At 36.9% G+C, this 23,114-nt stretch overlaps 1 protein-coding gene across 1 annotated transcript in view; it reads left to right on the top strand.

Moving 5' to 3' along the window:
* Positions 1–23,114, top strand: part of ptprn2 (protein tyrosine phosphatase receptor type N2) — a 175,624-nt gene that overhangs the window by 15,967 nt on the left and 136,543 nt on the right. Inside the window, exons 2-3 of the mRNA XM_055207009.2 lie at positions 2,508–2,558; positions 17,850–17,963. Coding sequence (XP_055062984.2) covers positions 2,508–2,558; positions 17,850–17,963 — 165 coding nt within the window. The remainder of the gene's footprint in view (positions 1–2,507; positions 2,559–17,849; positions 17,964–23,114) is intronic.

The raw sequence follows: 23,114 nt of genomic DNA on the forward strand, positions 1-23,114 counted from the left end.
AGGATCTGCAGCAGAAACATGAAACTACATGTCTAAGTTATGAATTATTACCGTATGACAGCTGCAGATATAAGGATTCTGCTGCTTTGAGGACATACAGACAGCGACTGAGAGAGACAGATAATACAGAAATGTGCCCAGATAGAAAGTGATCTCAGGGGCTTAAGAAAGTATACAAAATTAGACATTTCTCTAAAGTGAACAAAGTAATAAATGTGTGTGGAAATTAAAAGGGAAAGGCAAAAATAGAAGAGCTCTGGTTCTCTCTCTCTCTTCCTCCCAGAGACATTTGTCTTTCCCTTGTGCTTGATCAAAGGACAGCTGCTAAAAGGTCCCTTGGCTGTGTACACACACACACACACACACACACACACACACAAACACACGTACAGTGACACGTGTACAAAGCTTTATAATCTTTTCTCTTGTCACCTGAGAGCATCCTTTCAGTCCCATCTCCATGGAGACACGAAACTGTTTTGTGACTGTTTGTCTTCAGGTCTGTGGAGTCTTTGTGTTTATCTCTAATCCTGCCACATCTGTAAAATTACAATCTGCCCAATCATTACACAAACAGTTTTCATTTACAGTCATTTACTGTATTTTTGTTTTATGCCTCCATCACAGTGGTTAGTAGGGAGACATGTCTGTGCTCAGGGATGAATGACTCTAAATTAAGGGGGATGGAATGATGGGGCTGTATCCTTTCAAAATGCACCTTTGCACCAAAAGAGTTCATATTAGTAAGCGGGGTAAGTTGTCACACTGTCTAACATTTACTGAGCACCATACATCACAATGGTATAAATCTCATACCAAATAAAAGAAGGAAGTTTTGGGCACAAATGTTGTATTTATTACATTTTCATTTTTTATCTCATTATGTAGTTGTAGACTATGGGTGTGCATTGGCACTGCCCTCACAATTCGATTCAATTACGATTAACCAGGTAACGATTCAATTCAATTCGATTCTACGATGCATTGCGATGCATCATAATTCTATTGTACACAACAAGGCAAATTTTTAATCAGTCAAGTGCAACTATTCTCAACAAAAACGGAAGCTTAGCAGCTTTAAGACAATGACAATTAGTATACCTGAGATGAGAATTTACAGACAGCGTAAGTCTTGTCTAGTTTCCCATTAACTTCGTAGAATTCGAAATGTGCCCATATATCCACTTTCCATGGAAAAGGGTGCGTTTTTATTTACCCGTCTATCACTGTCATCTCTCTCCGCCTCAGCCATCTTGATTGTTGTTGTTATGCCCCCGGAAGTAATTGAAACTTCACAACTTTATTGTCCACTCGAGGCCAGAAAATAAACAGTGACATAATCGATTATGGCACTTTGCTGCATCGATGCCGAATCGTGCATGCGGGCATTGCGATGCATTGCCGAATCGATTATTGTTGACACCCCTAATGATTACCCAGGGTTATCTCTTAACCCCTGGTAAAGTACGAACAGTGTGAAGAGTGAAACCGATAACCCAGAATGCTGGCAAAATCTCAGAGTAGTTAGCTCAAAATAGCACAGCAAATAGTAACATACATAACAAAGTTGTTTTTTGGTATTAGAGCGATCTTGACCACATGTGAATACAAAGTTGACTATAGAAGAAGTCATCTCACAAAGTGGCTGTTGAATTTTTGAAATAGAGCCTCTAGTGTTGGAGTTATGAACAGTGTGACAACTTACCAATGTGATAACTTACCCCGCTCTCACCTACCTCAAAGACACATATAGGTAGCAAATGTATACATATCTGTACCTAATGGTACATAGGACTTTTCAAAGAGTTCTGCCATAGTGACAGTTGGGGTACAAATTTTCACCATTTTTTCTTACAATGTATAAAAATAAATTACTCATTTATAATGTAAAGCCGTCTTATTAAAATGCTTTTAATGAAATCATATGATTTGTTCACTGTTAGAAAAAATGGCAAAATCTGTCTCTTGGTGCTGGGCAGTACCCTATAAAAAGGTCCTACTATTTGTCATTTATGTACATATATGTATAGATTTGATACTAATATGCACTCTTTGGTACCAGTATGTACCTCTGAAATACTAATTTGAAATCTTTACGTGCAAAGGTGTACTTTTTTCGAAAGGGTACCGGCCCAGTGACAGCTCCGGACCATTTTTTGACCATTTGATTCTGACAGTGTTGAAATAAACACTATAGCACACCTCAAACACTGGAAAATTGTAACATGCACTTGACCTCGTCATATAGCTATAGTGATATTTTAAAACATATAATTCAAACTTTATGTATCAGACTCATTTCCAAGCCCCAATAATTAGAAATCTGCTTTGCATGGCTGATTCTGTACATCCTAGGGGTTGCATTCAAGATATTGATCAGCAGAAAGGTAATAAACAGAAACTTGATGAGCTGTACAAGCCTACGGTGTTTAATGAATTCCCTCATCGATCTCATACCAGCGCCTTTCTGTTCTAATCATATTTTCTTATTTCCTATGTTTTTGCAGGCTGCCTGTTTGAGGGTGATGTATGCGAGTCAGATGAAATCTGCATCAATGGTGAGTTGTTGATGATACATTCTGTCTATTCAAAGCAAATACTTCACATTTCAACTGCAACAAGCTAACGGATGCAGTGGCTTCCCAGCAGGATATAGCTAAATGTGGTGTAACTGTTTTTTTTTTTTTTTGGGGGGGGGTATAAATTAGGAAGGGGCTATTAACACTAAGTGCAAATAGTGTTGGAGGCTATTTACATTCAGTGCAAATAGCGATGGATGCTATTTACACCAAGGGAAAATAGTGTTAATATTCTATTTACACTAAGTGACAAAATCAGCATTTTCTTTCTGATATTCTATTTACAGTAAAAATAAGTTTATTTATCAAATAAAATGATTACATTTGCAATAAATGTAAATAGTAACTAAATGCTATCTTGGCATACTTTTTGCGCCTCAGCATTTTTTGATTAACAGTATGCAAAAATAGAGTGTAAAATGATTAATATTTATTAAAATGATTAAATGGATGCTCCATTATTGGAAGAATAAAAGCATTTCCTACACTGACGCCTACAGTAGCCCTATTTAATGAATACTGTCATTATTTATAAACACCCGTTAGGCACTTTATTTTCACTTTTCGAACATGTTCTTCATATTTTTTATTAAATGCCTTTTCAATGTGATATGTGATATAAACAGAGAAGAACGAGGTTGGTAAAAGGCAGATTTTTATACCAGCGACATAGCGTCAAAAGCCAGTTCCACGAGCCATGCTCTCTACAGCCTGCGCCAGTAAACCCGCTGATTTCCATGCATCTTTTTTTAAATTGTGTGGTCCAATCAGGGCCACTAGGCCTAAGCTAGTGTAAATAGCATTTGCAATATAAGGGATGTTTGCACAAAGCCTTAAAAAACGTATAAATGGACAAATGCACTTCAAAAGCAAAATATGACAGTGAAAATGTTTTTTTAATGTCTTACAATATTTCTTTAATGAGTTGAAGGGTTTTAATGTAATCTTTAAAGAAAGATTTAATCCTAGTAGTGTGAAGTCATTGCTCCTTTTGGAACAAGAAACACAGGCAACATTTAACCCTTTCGTGTTGTTAATGGATGAAAACATCCACTAATTTAAACGGCTGTAAAAATGTATCAGATGAATATTTTTTTCACATTTTCTTGCATAAATCTGTTAATCAACCTCAGTACTGATCAAAACTACCAAATCTTTACAAAATTCCATGATTTTAACACTTTAATAGGCTTTATGCTTAGCTGCACTACTTCCTGAACTTCAGCCAGCTCCTTGTTTCCTGTCTGCCATTATTGGACAAACTGATTAATCCAAGTGTGTCTGATTATTGTTGCTGTGGCTACTGAGGTCAGGCACACCTGGATTAATCAGTTTGTTTGTGACTACTGAGGTCAGGCACACCTGGATTAATCAGCCCGTCCAACAATGGCAGACAGGAAACAAAGAGCTGGCTGAAGTTCAGGAAGTAGTGCAGCTGAGCATAAAGCCTATTGCCAAGTTCATAAGTGGTGTCACTGATTTGGGAAAAACACAAAATGACTGATTTTTAATACAAAATGTGATTGTGGATTTTTTTGACCTTGGGCATGTCAAAGATTAGTAAAAACATTGGCTCTTATGCATTTTTCGTTTTTGTGTAGCATCAGTTTTTATTTTTTCCTCCATCATTTATTGTTAGTGGCTGTTTTTCCCCCCATTGACTTCCATTATAACAAAATTTTTTGAATGCAGAGCCATGACACCTTATTATCATGCATTTTTGAATGTTGGCGGTTTTTCCTTTTGCAAAGAGGTCAAATATGTCATTTTTACTTTTGATCATGTGGCACTATTAACCCTATAGTAGGCCTGTACAAAAACAGAGCTTAATTTCCAGCTTGTACATTGAGTTATATGGAGTTTTGTCCATAATAAAAGCATATTATTGTGTGTGTGTGTGTGTGTGTGCGCCCGCTCGCGTGTGTGTTTATGTGTGCGTGCAACACAAAAACACACACAAAAAAAGATTTTCTGTAAAATCTTCTCTTCATCAGATTTATGAACATCATTTATTATGAACACAATCAGATATCTAATTGACAGATTTATGCAAAGAATTTTTACAGCTGTTTAATTTAGTGGATGTTTTTCTACACAAAAGGGTAGTAAATTTGCCCACAGTGTGTTTTTTAAGGTTTTTTTAATTTCAAAGTATTTTCTTAAAATATGTGTAAATATAAGATTTGTCACCAAAAATCATTCCATTTGCTGAAACACAGAGAAAGTTTTGGCCAGATTTAGACTTAAAAAAAACCTTAGTGGAGGAAAACATCCCCAACAACACATAAGGCTTAATGTGACGTGAGGGGGGAGCTTGTTGAAGAAATGAAACTGACTGCAGAAGCCTGGCAGGCGCTTTTCATTTAACAAATTTGTGGTTGGAACCCGCACGTTTTGTAGATAAACCAGCAGGTCAGATGTTTCACCACAGGCCAGAAACAGTGTCTTGAACCTGATAGCCACTGACAACCACCAGAAACCAACAGAGAGTCCTGAGGCAGAACCTGATTTATGGATAGTGAATACAGCAGGGAAGCAGCATTTTGAATGCACTCAAGAGGTCAAATGGCAAATTTTTGCCACCAAAAATAACTTGTAATAGCTCAAGCTTGGGGAATTGGTTAAGGTAGTGTTGTAGGAAAGGCTGGTGTGTCCTTATATTATGGAACAGGGCCAGCCAGTAAATACCATATGGTCATAAATATACAGCACAATGCATTGATCAAAACAGTTTATAATGGCACTTTTATAGTCACTGGTCTATTGTTATTTTCCTGCAAAGGCTGTATTTAGAGTTACATGTGTGATGATGTTTCCTTCTGAAACCTGTCTTGAGCTGGAATGCATTCGGTACGCATGCATTTCAAATAATTCACTTCAATTAAACAAATGCAGTCTGGTAGTGCTCTGGGAGTGCTGTCAAATCTCAGGTCTTATGAAGGAAATATAGCAAGAACTGTCATGGGACTTTTCCCCTGCTCTGTTTCTCTCTTCATCTTCATGCTTCTGCCCGTGTGTTCTCTTGAGAATGATCTGAAGTGACAGGCTTGTTTATCTTTGAAGAATGGAATGCTTATCCGCCATATTTTACAGATGGAAGGTCTTTATATTTGAGGGTCTTACTGTCGCTGCATGCATCTCTGTGACTTCTAACATGAGCTTACCTCGGCTTAGCTACGGTAAAATGAAAGCAATTAATGGCTACAAACCGGATGTTAACCTGATGATGTTAAGAGACGGGAACATGACAGTTTTTGGCCAGTTCATCTTCCAAAAGCTAAAGCAAGCCTCACATGTGATTGCTGGCTTCATTGTTCTTTCTGAGAAGGCTCCCAGAGGACATTATTATTTCTTAGGAGAGGTAATAGAGTTCCCAGTTTTGTTCCACAATGCTCATGATGTGTCTCCTAGATAACAGCTAGTTATGGTGTTAGACAAGAAGCAGGGAATACGAGCTAATTACACCATTTTATAAGCATTTCGGTTATGATTTATGTGTTATTGTTCATCTGCCAACTATTGATCTTTTCTTCTACTCTGAATGATAATTACAGGGAATGAGATTGATCATAAAGGAGACTCCAGTATGTACAGTAGAAGCATTATATTAAGACAATAATAGTCCAAAGTTAAACCATGTGCATTAATGTGTTATGGCTGCATTTATATTTCCATCAGTGTTTGAGGGCATGTTGTGTGCTGGTATGGGCGTAATTTGAATCTAGTTTAGGGGACAATAAACAAAATTTCTCAAGATCAATTTTTGAAGGGGAGAAAAACTATACAGCCAATACTTGTAGGGATACGTGCACACAGAGGAAAGCCTAATATTCTTTTTCAAATCCATTTATTAGGGCAATATTTTTACAATCAAGCCACCAAAATACAACAAATTTGAGTGTTTAAAGGGTTAGTTCTTAAAAAATGAAAATTATGTCATTAATGACTTACGCTCATGTCGTTCCAAACCCGTAAGACCTCCGTTCATTTTTGAAACACAGTTAAGGATGTTTTAGATTTAGTCCGAGAGCTTTCTGACCCTCCATTGATCTATGGCAGGGATGGGCAGCTGGCGGCCCGAGGGCCGCACACGGCCCAGGGTAAATTCTAATACCATATTATACTTAATCAAATACTTTTAAAATGATGATTTTTGTATTAGGACGTAAATACTCCCAACCAGGATGGGGCGCTAGGTCCCGTGGATCCTCACAGTAAGCATAGGTCTTCACGGAGTCCGAATACCCGAGGTCTGACCCAAGACCCGATCAGGTTCGGGTCTAAAAGTTTCACGCATGCCTCGGACACGGGTCGGGTACAATAATCCGGTCTCGGGTTATTTAAAATGAATGTGTTTTTGCCGAACGGACCCGAGAAGCCCTGAACTCTCGCATGTGTGTGTCAATGTCCTTTTCAAACCTCTCCTCTGTTTGCAAGAGCGCTTGCGACATTGTGTGGCTGGCGATAGGTTAATTTTCGTTCAAACAGACATGGCAGATATTTTTAAATGTAAATTTTAGCGGTTACCTTGGTGTCATCGTCATATAAACAAATGGAGCAGCCCCGAAATTTGTGGCGAGGCCACCGGGGCTGCAGAGTGCACACACGTCAGTTTACATTCGGGTCCAGTCGGGTTAAAACCAATGCCACTGGTTTGGGTGACGGGTTGTACTCTCAGATTTGAAAGGTAAAATACATTGTATTAACATTTTTTATATATATTTTGTTTTGAATTTATGTGTTATTTATTTCAAATAATTTTGTTCTCTAAGGGCGGGATGAGAAACTCCTCTATACTAATTTAAAAGTGCCTTGCTTGTTAAAGCAATGCAGTTAAGAAGTTTTATCTGAAATGCTTGTCCACTGAAAATAAAGTTATGATTTAGAATTAGCATAATTGCTAAGTTTTATAGTTAAAATCTTTAAAGACAGGTTAATTGTATATTGTGGTTTCTTAATAAAGGAAATTAAGAATGATGTAAATTGTGCGTGTGGTTCTGGCCCCCTTGGTATAAAGGTGAAAAATGCTGGCCCTCGGCATTATCAAAGCTGCCCATCCCTGATCTATGGTATAGGGGAGAGCATGGGCGAAAGTACAATTTTTCAGAAAAACTTAATTTAAAAAGATGTTATAGACAGAGACATATTTTTGTTGTTGTCAATAACTCACAAGTGTGGTCTATCAAAACCAGGTGGAATTTAAAAAAAAATGTAAAACGACTTCAGTATAATTTTACTTTAAATTTAAGTACACTGTAAAAAAATAAATTGTTGGCTTAATGAATTATTTTTTAGTAACTAGTTCCACAGAAATTTTACGTTCACTCAATTTCTGTCTCCAAAGCGTTACCTGGATTATTGTTTTTTAGTTGGCCCAAACTTGACTCAAATATAAAAAAAGTATGTTTGCTCAACTAGCTTCAACTAAAATGTTTTAATCAGTTGAATCTTTAAAAACTTACAGCAAAGACTCAGCAAACTTTCTTAAATTTAAGTATTTACTCAATGTTTTATGTGTAACTTCAATTAATATTTATTATTTGGGCATTTTTAATAAACTTTTTAAATTATTTATCAAATAATTTATGCTCGTAAAATTATTAACTTCAGTCACATAAAAACAAAAGCTTTTAATTCACTTATTCACTTATACAGACTGAACATACAGAATTAAGTCTTCTCTAAACAGAGGGCATAAAACAGTCCAAAAAGCACTGCAAACAGTCAGAACATCTGCAGGGCCATTTAGGAGAACTTCAGCCCGTACAAGAGGAGAGCCAGTCTCGCCATGTAACGTTATCCCTCTGGTCTGCCTCTCACATCATCACCGCTCTGGTTTGATAAACAGAGGAATATAAATACACACACATACATAAATACATGTTTAATATAATAAAGCTTGATGGTGAAAGACTTAATTCCCTAAAATAATGTTAACGTTAGGCCAAATTTCCCTCAAACATCACACATAATTGAATTAAACACTATTGGGCGGTTTTCTCTGACATGGCTTATCACTGACTAAAATACTGACATCTCTTAACATATGAGGGCTATTGTTTGTCTCAAAATGCACGCCAGTATTGTATTTTATAAGGTTTGTTTGTAAAAATGTCCCAATTATAATTAAGAACGAGCCCTAAGCCCTGTCCGGTAAACCAACCCTATATCCAGGTTATTTTAACTAAAATACCTCCACTTTACCTCGGACACATAACATAACACATAACACACATACATACACACGCGAGCGCGCGCGGGGCACGCAAACACACAGGTATATTTAGAAGTTTTATTTAAGATTGTTATGATATTGGGAATATTTCTCCACCCGCACCCTCAGCTCTGAAGTTCAAAATCGCAGGCAGGACGCAGTCCGATTATAACAAATGTAAAAGATATGAAACATCACTCAACAGCAATATCAATTAAGTGCAATCCTAAAATATGATTTAAAACATAACCCTTTCATTATTAAGTATAAGGAATTAAAATGAATTAAATCACATGTTTAAACGCCACAGAGATATCAGAGCCAGCAGTTGACTTCTGATGGGCATGCCGAGGCGAGGCTGCGCTGGGCGGGGTGTGAGCGCTTGAGCAGCGGTGATTCTCTGGAGCTCATCTGGAGCTCATATCCGTCCGAAAGTGCCCTAAAACATTTTTAAATAGATGCTATTTTTATTAACTGAACGAATATTTAAACTTTAAGCACATACATTCTCGCCTGAACAACTCTATTACATTTTGTGACCAAATAACAGCATTTTGTTTTCAGGAAACATAGCTGTCATAAGTCCACATATTTATCAGATTTGTCTTAATTAGTTCAGTCAACAGTAGCCATTCTGAATCAACAACAACCATTCATTTAATGTTTTAAACACAGATTTATGTAGACTTAAAATAATATGTCTTCTCAACTAAGCCCAAACAGGAAAATTGGTTTAACTTATGTATTTTTGCCCATCCAACATTTCATTAATTGGATTTTTTACAGTGTAGTTAATTTTTACTTTCGACCCCACCTGCAGGGACGAAAGTAACACAACAAAACAACATAGATTATTGTGTTAGGGGCCAGTCACACCAAAAGCGCTTTAAACGCTTGGAAACGCAAGGCGCGACGCACTGCCTTTTTTAAAAAAAGAGCAGTGCGACGCGGCTTTTCATATTGCTAAGCAACCACCGAGTCAGCTGTCTTGTCAATCAAATATTGAAGCGTGAGCGCTCTTTTGCTGTTAACTGTCATATTAGCAGAAACTTTAAAAAGAGGGCGCTTGCTCTGACCTTGTTTGAGGGTGAGAGGTGCACAAACACGAAGGAGAGAGTGAGCGAGTGGAGTTCGGTTCTTCAAAGCAACTGTAAACTTCCCTCACCACAAGTAAGGCCCACCTCTCCCCTCATTCGATTGGACAATGGAAAGACGCGAATGAAGTCGGGCGCTTCTCCGCTCTCAGCGCTCCTTCAAAAACGCGTGCGCGGCAGGCGGCAAAAAAACGCAAATTCAAAAAAGGCGCCTGCAACTGGCATGAACTAACCCTTCAATGATAGCTTAGCTCTTTAATGTTAACGTTATTTCTAGTAGACTTGTGGGAAAATACACTGGTAATCATATTTTTTTGGGTCATGATGACTAGTTTGTTAATGACTTGGCATCATCTGTACGCTCTGAAAAAATCGTGCTTGACGATTTCATTAAATAACCATTTTTGCTATCACGATCTGCAGAAGGACACTCACGAAGAATATCCAACTGCAAACTTTATTGAAGGTTAATTCACAATCGCAAATCCATAAAACAGGCAGAAGTTGAAACACAGCAAGGCAAGCAATCCAAAAACAAAGGCAATGAAACAACAGGAAAACCAATAGACAGAAACTATGGAACCGGAACTGGATAGACTGCAGGGTGACAATGGCAAGACTAAGCAATTAGTAAAAGCAATGACCGGGTTTAAATAGGCTGGACTAACAAAAAGAACAAGACAGTTAAGCCTGATCAGAGCTAATGAGATTGTGCAAAGAATTATGGGAAATGTAGTGCACAAATAGTATAGAATGTCCAAGATAGGTTGCCCTCTGGTGGAGCATGACAGATGTTACCTTTCAGACTTTTGAGGAACACAGGGCCGGCTCATGGGGTTGTGGCGCCCTAGGCAAGATCACAAAGAGCAATGCAATATCAGTTTAAGAAATAACACAATGTACAATTTAATTTACAAAGACTATTGTTTACTCATGCTGTTAAAAACTAATATAACATTGTCTCTATAACTGATGGTTTGAGTGTTGGTGTCTAGGGTTGTCATAAACTATAAAAACTTCTCGGAAAAGCTGCCTATTAGTGCTTCATCCAATTAAAGAGTTTTTCCCAGAGAGGAAATCAAAAATGAGATAAAATATGTTTTGCAGACAAGCACTACAAGCTTGCACAGGGCAGTCTATACATTTACTATTAGCATTCAAGTCATAATCTGCTTAGACAAGCTGACCTTTTCTGTGTTTGGATGGGAGCTTTTGTAAGAAATATCCTCTGTGTGCTTTCATCAAACTGATAGACTAGTGCCACGCTGCTCGACATTTTCACGTTGACAATGAAGGCTGAATCATTTAAAATCAATACAATATATTACAAAAGCTGTTAGAATGTAAGAAAATGATTTCTAGTTGCTGTTTTGCAGTAAGTGTTCATGTAGCTCACCTGGTAGAGATTGTAAATGTACAGCAGTGACCAAACTTATGTGGGTGATTCTCACAAAATCCAGACTTAAAAGGTGTCCAGCATCAGATTTTTTTAAAAAGCCCTTGAAGCCAATTTGTTTTTGCACATATACGATTAAGGTCTGAACTTATAACCATTATTTTTAGAGGATTTAAAAAATATTTCCTATATTAAATTTTTTTTGATTATCATTATCAAAAATGATCATTACCGCAACATGATATTACATTAAATATATGCATTTACAAACTCATGTTTCTGAGTACTATGACAAACAAAATTTCAACTTTTATCTGGAGAGAAAAAATAAGAAGTGCTTACCTGGTAGCCATCTTGAGTGTCACAGTCAATTATGTCCCTGACAACAATTTTTTTTTAAATGTTAGTTCCTTGAGGGCTTAAACAATGAATGAAAATTGTTGCGGAGGATGAGAAAAAATAGTTTGGACACATTTATATTCCTTATTATTGTCTCTACATTTACCAATGATCACCAAATACCACGTGTTTCTTTACTGTAAATGCTTATAGTATAACATGCACTGAAGCTTTTTATTTTTTAGATTTTTTAATTTTAAATATTTCCATGTCAAAGAACCAAAATCCAGTCATGGACATGTTGCGGTAATAAAAATTTCCCCTTAAATGTGAAAAAAAAATTGGTTTGTATGATGTCATTTGAAATCATGTGCAAAATAGTACGTGAAGAGATGTTTATAACTGATGCTTCTTATTTTGATACTCTTACTTTGCATTTACATTTTTATCTAAATGTTTCATGACACCTCATAAGTCTATTAATTTCACGAGAATCACACATGCGCATCACGCGACATGTCAAAATACGACCCTGCTGCAGACGGGTTTATGATAAAATAAATGCTCACGTTTGCCAGACACTCGCTTAATCTCATGTGTAATCAAAGTTTAGTGTTAAGTTAGTGTCTTGTGTATTTTGTGAACGTCTCTTTTGTCATAAACCCTTTCGACGTATGTGCAGCAGACACATATTTTGACAAGGCGCTTGATGCATATACTTCTCATGACACAAACCAACTCATATTTTGACATGATGAGCAACAAACATGCCACCCCAAACACACATTTTGAATTTTCGCCCCTTATTGTTCTGAAAAGTGTGGTGTACTCATATTGGCCAGCTATCCAGTGCGTTGTGATTTGCCAAATACCTTAAGCGAGTGACAGAAATGTCTGAATTTGATCAAGAAAATGCAAATCGATCATCTTTGCCAGTGCGGCTTGAGCAGGACGTAACAGATTTTAAATATGAAAACTTACACTACATACAGGCTGTAAGTCAAAAGCGGGAGGAGTTATGATAATGTGCATCGAGATCACGTCAACTCGCTGCAGAAGTAAACGGTTGACTAATTTCATTCATTGAAGTCCAAAAAAAGAGATTTTAGTTGGTGCAATCGTGTCATCGTAGACTTTGGGATTGGTAACTTTGCAGATCGTTAACAGGTACTAACACATACATGCACCAAAAAAAAAGGAAAATCATGGAAAGGAAAATTGTGGCTTTTTATTGTCTTCTGGATCACTTAAAGGAACAGTATGTAGGATTGTGGCTAAAACTGGTACTGCAATCACACAACTGGTGGCCAATACACAAAATGACAACATAAACATCAGTAGAGGGCTGCAAATCCACTTTTTAAATGACAATATCCTGTCCAGACCACTGTTGTCATTGATATAAGTATTTGAAATGAAAATGATTTCTTAATGTCTAGTGACATATCAGGGCCATTTTATTATTAATTGATATACATTTCTTACATATTCTTTAAATATGGATGCATGTGCTTTTTTGAAGCTTCACTATGTTGGCTCCCATAAAAGAAGATAGCATGACAGCATTTTAATATAATTTTTTTGTTTGTGTTTAACTGAAGAAAGGAAATCCTATAAATCCGGGATGGCGTGAGGGTGAATAAATTATTGTAGATTTTTTATGTTTGGGTGAACTATTCCTTTAAAAGGTAATGTGTTCAACTTTTATACTAACTGCCGTACTGACTTAACATTTATTAAGATCTTCAGATGAACTAATTGCCACGTTAAGCAAAAGCCTCAACATATCCAGTTAATCTATACTAAATCTGTGGTTATAATGCTGCCAAAATGGACTCTGTGGCAGTGACTGTTCTTTATCTTCATTAGCATCACTCTGTGGTTCACTCTTCACTGTGAAATCGATTCTCTGTGGTGATCTGTGTGGTCTGAAACACATTATAGTAATGGTTTTAATGTCTTAGAATAGCTGGCTGGGAATTCGAATAATCTTCAAGCTCTGTTATTCATTATGCCATTCATTTTAAGCATAGCAACAACCTTTTGTTCTGTAGTTATCTGGCCATCTCATGACTAATAAGGCTTTAATTAACCAACAGACCACAAAAACTTAATATCTGAATTAGTATTGATTTGGTTGGGACACGGTGTTGCTCTTGTTATATTGATTTGCATAATAGCCTCAGCATCATCAGTGGAGGAAGTTCTTTACAACTTTGTTCCCTAGAGGTTGCATCCTCACGACCCGCTCTCTTTCTTTAATAGCCACCGAGGTGAGAGGCATGAGTTATTGTTATTTCTGGGGTTTTGGCCATATTGCTTCTATTCATTTCGAATCCTTGACAGCTTTATTGGCAGCTCAGTTGAATGTGGGTTTTAATTTGATGTATTAAGAATCATAACCTGAGTGTAGGATAGGAGACATTTCTGAGTAAAGCCCATCCAGGGACTCAATATGACTGCACAGAAAAGAAAAGGTTAAATACCCTTTGTGCGGTAGTATACTTCTTATTTATCATTTTATTTATCTGGTCTTTTGCAGTAACAGATTAAAAAGCCACTTTGCAAGTCTGCCATCCACAAATTAGTTTTAATGTCAGCATCGTAGATAGACTTTAGTGTCTCATTTTCTTTTATCTGTCTTTGTACTGCCAATATCTTTAATGCACAAAAATGTCACATAGTAGCATTTAAGTTTTGTAGTTGCTCTGCGTTTGCATTTTGTCCAATAATTTAGTTTCTGAGCCTTCAAGAAGCCTTGCAGTTTGTTTCACATCAGTAGTTTAAACATATTATAGGGATCAGTCATTTTCTTAAAAAAATACTCACCACCACGTAATTCAAAATGTTGATGTCTTTCTTTGTTCAGTCGAGAAGAAATTATGTTTTAAAATCTAGGATTTTTCTCATTGTAATAGACTTTAATGGACCCCAACACGTAACAGTTTTAATGCAGTTTAAAATTGCAGTTTCAAAGGACTCTAAATGATCTCAAACAAGGCATAAGGGTCTTATCTAACGAAACGATTGTCATTTCTAACAAGAAAAATAAAAATTATGCACTTTTAAACCACAGCTTCTCGTCTATCTCCAGCTGTGTGATGCGCCAGCGCAACCTCACGCAATTCGTCATCACGTCAAGAGGTCACGGATGACGTATGCGAAACTACGCCCCAGTGTTTACAAGTGTGGAGAAAGAGGACCGTTCCGACGTTGTTGTATGTGGAATGATACCAATTAATGTCTTTGTGTCAGTTTATTGTTTAAAATGTTCCGCAAATGTGCGTTTCATATATGTAACATGTGACCTTTCCACGTCATTACGCAATTACGTGAGGTCACGCTGGCTTGTCACACAGCCGGAGGAAGATGAGAAGTTGTGGTTTAAAAGTGCATTTTTTTTCTTGACAAAGTTGACAATTGTTTCGGTAGATAAGACCCTTATGCCTCGTTTGGGATCGTTTAGAGTCCTTTGAAGCTGCGTTGAAATTGCAATTTTAAACTGTTACGTGTTGGGGTCCATTAAAGTCCATTAAAATGAGAAAAATCCTGGAATGTTTTACTTAAAAAACAAAATTTTTCTCGACTGAACAAAGACATCAACATTTTGGACGACATGGTGGTGAGTATTATCTGGATTTTTTTTTTTAAGAAAATGGACTAATCCTTTAACTCAGCCTGCTCTCTGCCTTTGCACTCAGTAATCAGTCTGTTTGTTCATATATATATATATATCAATATCTACTACTATATTCTACTTTAATAGATGGGAGTATAAGTATATTTCCTAGTGTTTGGTGTTTCCCTTAATGATTGATTATGAATTATGTAGGTCATAATTAATTCATTGGATTCATTTGCTTTTTAAGGCCACAGTTTCACACCATGTTGACCTACAGTAACAAAGAATAGCGTTCCTAGTATGTGACACATTTAAATCTATATGTATATTTTACCTTTTGCATGTTAAATTTGTATCATCATAACATTTACTGATACTACTAAAGTTCTTTATTGTTTATTGGGTTTTTATTGATGACCTTAATGAAAATATTTTTATCTTAGCCATAATTCTTATCAAATTTAGACAGTATGAGCTTCACAAAAGAGTTCATGCTTTGATCTGGGACTAGTGTACCAGTCAACCTTTATCTTGTCAAGTCTCCCCCTCGTGGCAAATCACAAAAATTACAGCAAGTATTGAATAGCGAGTTGCATGATATTCTTTAACACTGCAGGTGAGCATAGATGTAATAACAGTATAATAACAGTTGTTATTAATATCAGTGTAATAACAACAATAAATATGACACTAACATGTTTATTGCTAGTCTAAGAATAGAATAATACTGCATGTTTTATTTTTTGCAAATTTATTATTTAACATTATATCCAGGGTGCATATTTAAAACTGACACTGTACTTGTTATGCAGCCAATTTGTCCTACAAATCATGATATTAAAGGTTAATACTAAAATGTATAATAAATGATAACCTGCTCAAAATTTTCAAATATCAGTTGCTTAAACCATTTGTCTGCTTGTACAGAAAACTTCATTGCATTAGACCACGTGCAAAATGACAAAGCAGAAATTTAGACCTCAGATATCCAGACCTTGTCTAAAAGGACCAAATGGTGTAAAATCTCAACCTGTATTCCCCATTTTAACGTCAGCTCGGATCTATCAGAGGACAGAACTGCCACAATACTGACTATAGCACAGACTGGGATGTTCTTGACCACCGACCTGACAGGGGTCTGTTATTACGCTTATCACGGCCAGTATTACGAGGAGCATTTGCAAATGAGTGACAAAGCTCACAGTTCCAGAGGCATATCATTTACCGCCAAGTGGGAAGCCAATGTGTCATGTTTGATCATTCAGACTGCATGATAGATTTTATATTACCACTCAGTCTATTTCCCTTAGGCTCTGTTTAATGGTTGTACAGTGTTGAGCTCGAGGAATCGTGGGATAGAAGAAAGTGCAGCCGAGTCTATATTTGAGTGCGATGACTGTAATTAGAGTGTGATTATTCCCGGAGACGGCAAAAAAAGGCTGCCGACAGCGAGGGAGGTTGCTATGGAAACCGACACGGAGGCAGTGAAAATGGTCCGCTTGCTGCTGGTTATGTCATGTGTCTGGTACATATGTAAAAAGTTTTGACATAGCAGGCTTTCAGGTCAACGTGAGGCAGTGTAGGATATTTACTATGCATACTATGAAGATGACAATAAAGGTTTGTTGTTGTTGTCTTATTTCTTATTTTAAATTCTTATTCACTCAATTACTGTAGGTCGTCTCAGTATACTGAATGTATTACTCTCCTTTCTTCCCTGCTGTGTTTTAATACGCTCATTCTCACATATTACAATTACGTTCTAAATAAGAGCTATTTGTGGTTGTTAAAGATAATCAGTGAGTCAGAATGTAATTTACAATGACTTTCACAATCCAGACCGTGTATTACTTTTATCTTGGTGTATTAGTCTGACAGTCACATCGTGGCAGAAATAAGCACGTCGAGATAATAGATGAAAACTCTTTACATAGTGAAGGAACACTTGTGGTCATTAGTATTCCTCGCGAGGACAGCTGCTATACCCTGCATCCTCCCTGTTCACCCAGATAGCCATTGAATTATGAAGCCAATCTCAGCCATGGTTTGGGTTGCCTAGCAACGGACTATTGAGTGGCACTGGGTCCCTGGTGATGTGGAGATAAAGAAGGGGCCAGATAATGTGTGTGTGTGTGCGTGCGTGTGTCTGTGTATTGGCGCATTTCCTGATGGCCTATGTGCTTATCTTGAAAGTGTCAAAAAAGAATAAAAAAGAAAATACCCTAAACCCCTACAGCTATTATGACCCCAAACACAAACCTCAGCCTTACAAAACAAATTGGTGGCCACAGACGCTTGTGTGTTTGCTTTAAGCTTAACACAGGTGGTCATGTTTTCTTGAATGGTGTTATCATGGTTGCTGCCATTCACTGCACTCTAGTTAAAAGCAATAGTGCTTTCTTGTGTATATATAAAGAGCGGTAAGCTGCTTAAGAGAATTAAAATATTAATTTATTCAATAAGCATATTTTTAACCCGAATGAATAGTTACCATATCTTTTTATCGCACAACATGTTTAACAATAAAGTATTTTTCTGTATAATTCATAGCTTAAGGTGTAGCAAGTGTATGATGTGTACCTGTGTCTATGTGTTTATTTTGCAGATGGGGTGTTTGGGCGATGCCGGGGATATTCAGGGACTGCTTCTTATACATATGCTGTCTCTCCAGCATCTCTGCAGCGTTTGAGGAACCTTCTCCAGAAACTGGCCCACAGAGGTATCACATTGCTGTGTTCACCTGTATTTGTTAACTTTTCTACCAGCTGTCCTGCATGTTTGTTTATCATCATCACACTTAATCTGACTGTCCTTGTACAAAAAAATGACCCTATTTGTCATTCCGGGGTTTTTGTCCTCTCCTGGCGCAAATAAAATGACATTGTTGTAGGGCTGCAAATAGGGCTGTCACGATTATGAAATTTGGCTGACAGTTAATTGCCTAATAAATTGTGACAAAGGTTTAGCTAGCAGTGAATATTAATAAACATAGCACATATTTAAAAGTAATTGTTTAATGATAATAGTTTATACTGCTTAAAGTTTTGCAGCATTTCTTTACTCTTTCCCCGCCATTGACGAGATAACTCGTCAATTAAGAGAAAACGCTTCCCTGCCAATGACAAGAATTTCCAGATTTCTACAATACTGCTATTATATCCACCAGGTGGCGCACTTCCGCAACGTATACAACCCGGAAGTAGCGCCTCACGTGAAAGAGAAAGAACTCTGTGTATGTTTTAAAGATCGCTCTGCATCTGATCCCTATCAAAAATCCTTCACAAAAATTGAATTATCTCAGCTTTATTTAAAGAAAAAAAATTCTGGAAGGCATTAAACTTTTGTGAAAATCATGAAAAATGCTGGTGCTGGCTGGCAACTTTTTTTTTTAAAAACGCTGGCGGCGAAAGAGTTAAATGATGGCTTTCCAACTGTATTAAATGGCTTTGCAATGTATCGCACTACACTCTCAGTTAAGGAACGCCATCTGATACGGTCTCATTTATACAGGCGCTACAGCCAACCCCCCAACCCCCCCTTGTGTTTTTAGAGAGATGTGCAATCATTGCGGTGATCTGAAATCGTTGCGATGAGGTTAAAAAAAGCGATGAGATGATTATTTGATCATTGTGACAGCCCTAACTGCAAAATGATTAATTATTTAATTATGATAAATTATATCTGTGTGTGTATTTATATATACATAATTATTATACACAATACACACACATATATGATGTAAACAAAAACTTTTATTTTGCAAACGATTAGGAGCGATTAATGCCCTAGTTGCATGGGTCATCATGGAATAACGTTTGTAACTATCAATCAAAATGTGGGGTATTTGCATGGTACTTTTTTCAAATTGCAAATGTAGCATTTTAACCAATTAACTTTCATCTAAAGCTATTTAAGTTGTGCAATTTACATAAGGTGCATTTAATGTCAAGGGAGCCATTATTTAAAATAGGATTTTTTCGGGATTTACAAACCCTTGGGAACCTTTGGGATAATGTATACACATGAAATATATCAATACATGAAATGAAGTGATTTTTGGATATTTTATTACAAAATCTTTGCAGTATTATGGTTTTGTAAAGTTTAAAATTGTATGTAATACTGTTTTAAACTGTTGCTATTTGCAGTGGTTATTCACAGTGGTTATATAAGGAGAAGAGAAGCATCTTCCATATTAAACTAGAAACGCAGGTGGCACAGTTGCTCAGTGAGTTGCACAGTTGCACTGTTGTCTCACAGCAGGGCCGGCCCATGGCATAGGCAAGATAGGCGGTTGCCTAGAGCGCAAAATGCCTAGGGCACCCCTACAAAGGTTTTTTTTTTGCTGGATGTGTGAACAGGCGCTAATCCCTGATTTGTTGCATTTGACTCATGCAGTGTTGCGCAGACCGATTGGCTTATGACATCGAAGTACCGTGAGAGCATTTCGAAAGGGTTCAGAGCAGTCTGACCTTAAATCGTTCTCGATGATGAAAAAACTTGCCTAGGGGACCAACAGAGCCTGGGCCGGCCCTGTCTCATAGCAAGAAGGTTCCAGTTCAAACCTCGGCTGGATTGGATGTTTGCATGTTCTCCCTGTGTCAGTGTGAGATCTTTATAATTTAGTTCATGGTTAAATTATAAAGATCTCACACTGACACAGGGAGAACATGCAAACAGTTTTTTTCCCTCAAGACACCTAACTATTGTTGCCATATAAATCTTTATATCGATTTCTTTAAAAATTACTTTTAATTGTTGAGCAAATTAATTAAGCCCTTTAGTCAAGTTGTTTGAACTTTGTACTGCATCACTGCGTCTCGTGTTTCTGTCTCCATCACAGAAACATGGTCTTGTTTTTCTTAATTGTAAGCTAGACTGGATAAAAGTTTCCAAAATTGAAAGTGAGCAAAAGTAATTTGTTTAAAGTTAATCACCAGCTACTTTAGCTGTATCGCTTTTGATTTGATGTGTATCTTGTTGCCATGTTTGGATTCTGGTCAAATTGAAGATCAACGATTTACAGACTAAAAAAAGATAATATAATAAATGGTTTCACAAATGCTATCTACGTAGCTAGTGAAATTTCTTCTTGGCAGAAGCATGTCACAATCAGTTCCAGAGCCCGTCAATTCGGAGCTGACACGCAGCCAAACGTGCACTCATCTTTTGTGGTACGATGTTGCTGTCTGTCATATGGACAGATGAAAGAGAGCAGGATGAAAGGATGAGATTGAGCACTCATTCACTGCTCAGGTGCTTGGAAATGGACATATGAGAGCTTTCAAGACAGAAAGCTTTTTCAATGATACACTGTTTTAGCAGCCTAGACTGAAGGTACCGTTGCAGGTGAAGGAGAACTTCTCTGCAGCAATGTGAGTCTTAACCTGTTAAACCAGACTTTACCTGGACAGTTTGCTTTGTTTGAACAGACGTCCTCTGTAGCTTACACTTAGCACGGATACTTTCACTTGCACACCATACAGTGTGTTTTATCACAAATTCAAAGCCAATAACAGTTTGAAGTGGTATTGTAAAAGTTATAAGAGTGGTTTTGTTGAAGGTGTATTCGTTAAAAAAGTAGGTTACGTGTCTGTGTTCTGCATTAATGTGTTAAACTCCATTCATATGGACAATGTTTCCCAACCACTGTGCCGTGGCACACTAGTGTGCCGTGACAGCTTGTTTGGTGTGCCGTGGAATAATTAAAAATCACAACTGCGTATGTCAGAGTCATCAATTCCAGCCAGGATATAATCTTTGTGTTCATCAAAACACGTGTACTTGCATTGAATGTGAGTTCTACATTTAATATAGTAAAATAGTCCAGTTAAACAAGTCATTTAAGCATTGGAATAGAGGTTTGTGCATTTCTTTTAATGTTTTTTTTTGGTGTGCCGTATGATTTTTTTACTTATTAAAACTGTGCCGTGGCAGAAAAAAGGTTGGGGAACACTGCATTAGGATATATCAATATTATATTCATTCATTCATCCATAATAGTTATTTAAACATTCAGGTTTCATTCACATTCTGGTTTTGTCTTTTGTGTGCCTTGACTATATCGGGCAGTGTTTAATAATAAACTAAGCAGCATGTGGGATAAAGATCAGTCACGTTTATTTAGTTGTAATACTACTTAACAATAATAGGCTAATAATAATACAAGTTTTAATATAAAAACTACATGTATTTTAATTCCTGACATATTTTATTTTTTATTAGTGCGACCAATCAAATGATACGGGTTGCTTTTGTCATTCTCAAACATATCCATTTGGGGGCAGCATGGTCCATTGTGTCTTGCTGAAGGATCAGAGCCTTTAAAAGGCTGCAGAGACTTGCTCCCAGCTTGATCTTTTCAAACAGGCATAAATGAGAGTTGAAAAGCGTGGAAGGCACACAACCGTCTTTGGGTAAATTACCAACATGGTAATGAATATTAGAGAGCCGAAGAGATGGCCGACTTACTCCAATTACCCAAGCCAAATAGAGAGAGCGGGATCAGACGGATGAGAGGCTGTGTTCGGCTTCTCCTCTCTCTCTTTTCTTTTGGATGCAGATGGTGTCTAAAACCTCATCTCTTGACTGACAGGCGATGCAGTGTTTTTATTTTAATTTTAGAGCGGTTTGCGGTAGAGCTCTCAAATGTCGGATTTCACGATATCCGTATGGATTTGTCTGAGTGAAAATGGTTATGATTTGGTGCCTAGTTTAGCAGACAGATGAAATGTATAGCTATATAATGTATGCAGCTATCTCATCTTGTTCTTCTGGCCTTTTACTCTGTATTTGTGTGTTTGTCTGAACATTTTGTACTGCTGGAGTGTGTGTGTGTTTGTTTGTGTGTATTACAGAGAACCAAACCGTCCACCTCTCAACCATCACAATACACTCGTTGTCAGCCTTCCAGAAGCCTTAAGCAGACTGACATCATTTCACATTCATCCGCACAGGAGCATAAGTGAGGCAAAGAGGTAGATAGGCAGTTAGATATAGAAAACATCAATATCATTGACTCACAGTTCTCTTCATCTGGAGTAGCTAAAGAAATCGTGCAATTTGTGGAGTCGCCACACACCCTCCACAATGTCATTAGATGAATGCCATTGACTGGATGGTAAGAATGCTCCCTCTTTGCCATACACTCAAAAAAAATATTTTTGCACCTTGTCTAATTTACTTAAATGAAACAAGTTAATACAACACAATTTTTTATTTTTTGTCTCAACCTATTTTTATAATGGTCAATCTGCTTAAATTTAAAAAAATTACATGAACTAAATCATTTTATATTGGGAGCAAATTAATGATTTTTGTTGCTATTACTTACTGGGCCGTGAATCGGTATTTCCCAGCATGCTTTGCATGCAACTGCCTTTGGAGAGTATTCTTTTAAATTAAGTGTTATTTTATGCATTTTTAGGTAAAGAGAAAGACTTTGTAGTGTTTAATGTTGGTTTATCTTATTGATTTAGAAGAGTTTGTGTTATATTTTTACGAATTGTTTGGTTACCATCGTGCAGAAGAGTGGCGCTTGTGGTTAAGTTGTGGATGTGACGTACGTAGTTCTTTTAAAGAGCACTAACATGTGTCTCTTCTCACATGTTCAACCAATGTGTCATTAGCATGCTAACATGTGCTTATGCTAATTAGTATTATATAGAAACTGACAATTGGCTTAACTAGACTTTTTTGCTTGAATGAACTTATTTTGTCTTTGTTGAACAGACCAGAATTAATTGCGTGGAAAAGTTTTCCTTAATTGAATTAAGTTTATTGAACAAGATATTTTTATGAGCAATGAAAATATATTTATTAAGTTGGTGCAACAAAAGATTATTTGTTTATATTAACTTATTGTATTCTT

Source organism: Misgurnus anguillicaudatus, chromosome 21, assembly GCF_027580225.2.
Source record: "Misgurnus anguillicaudatus chromosome 21, ASM2758022v2, whole genome shotgun sequence".
Taxonomy (NCBI): Eukaryota; Metazoa; Chordata; class Actinopteri; order Cypriniformes; family Cobitidae; genus Misgurnus; species Misgurnus anguillicaudatus.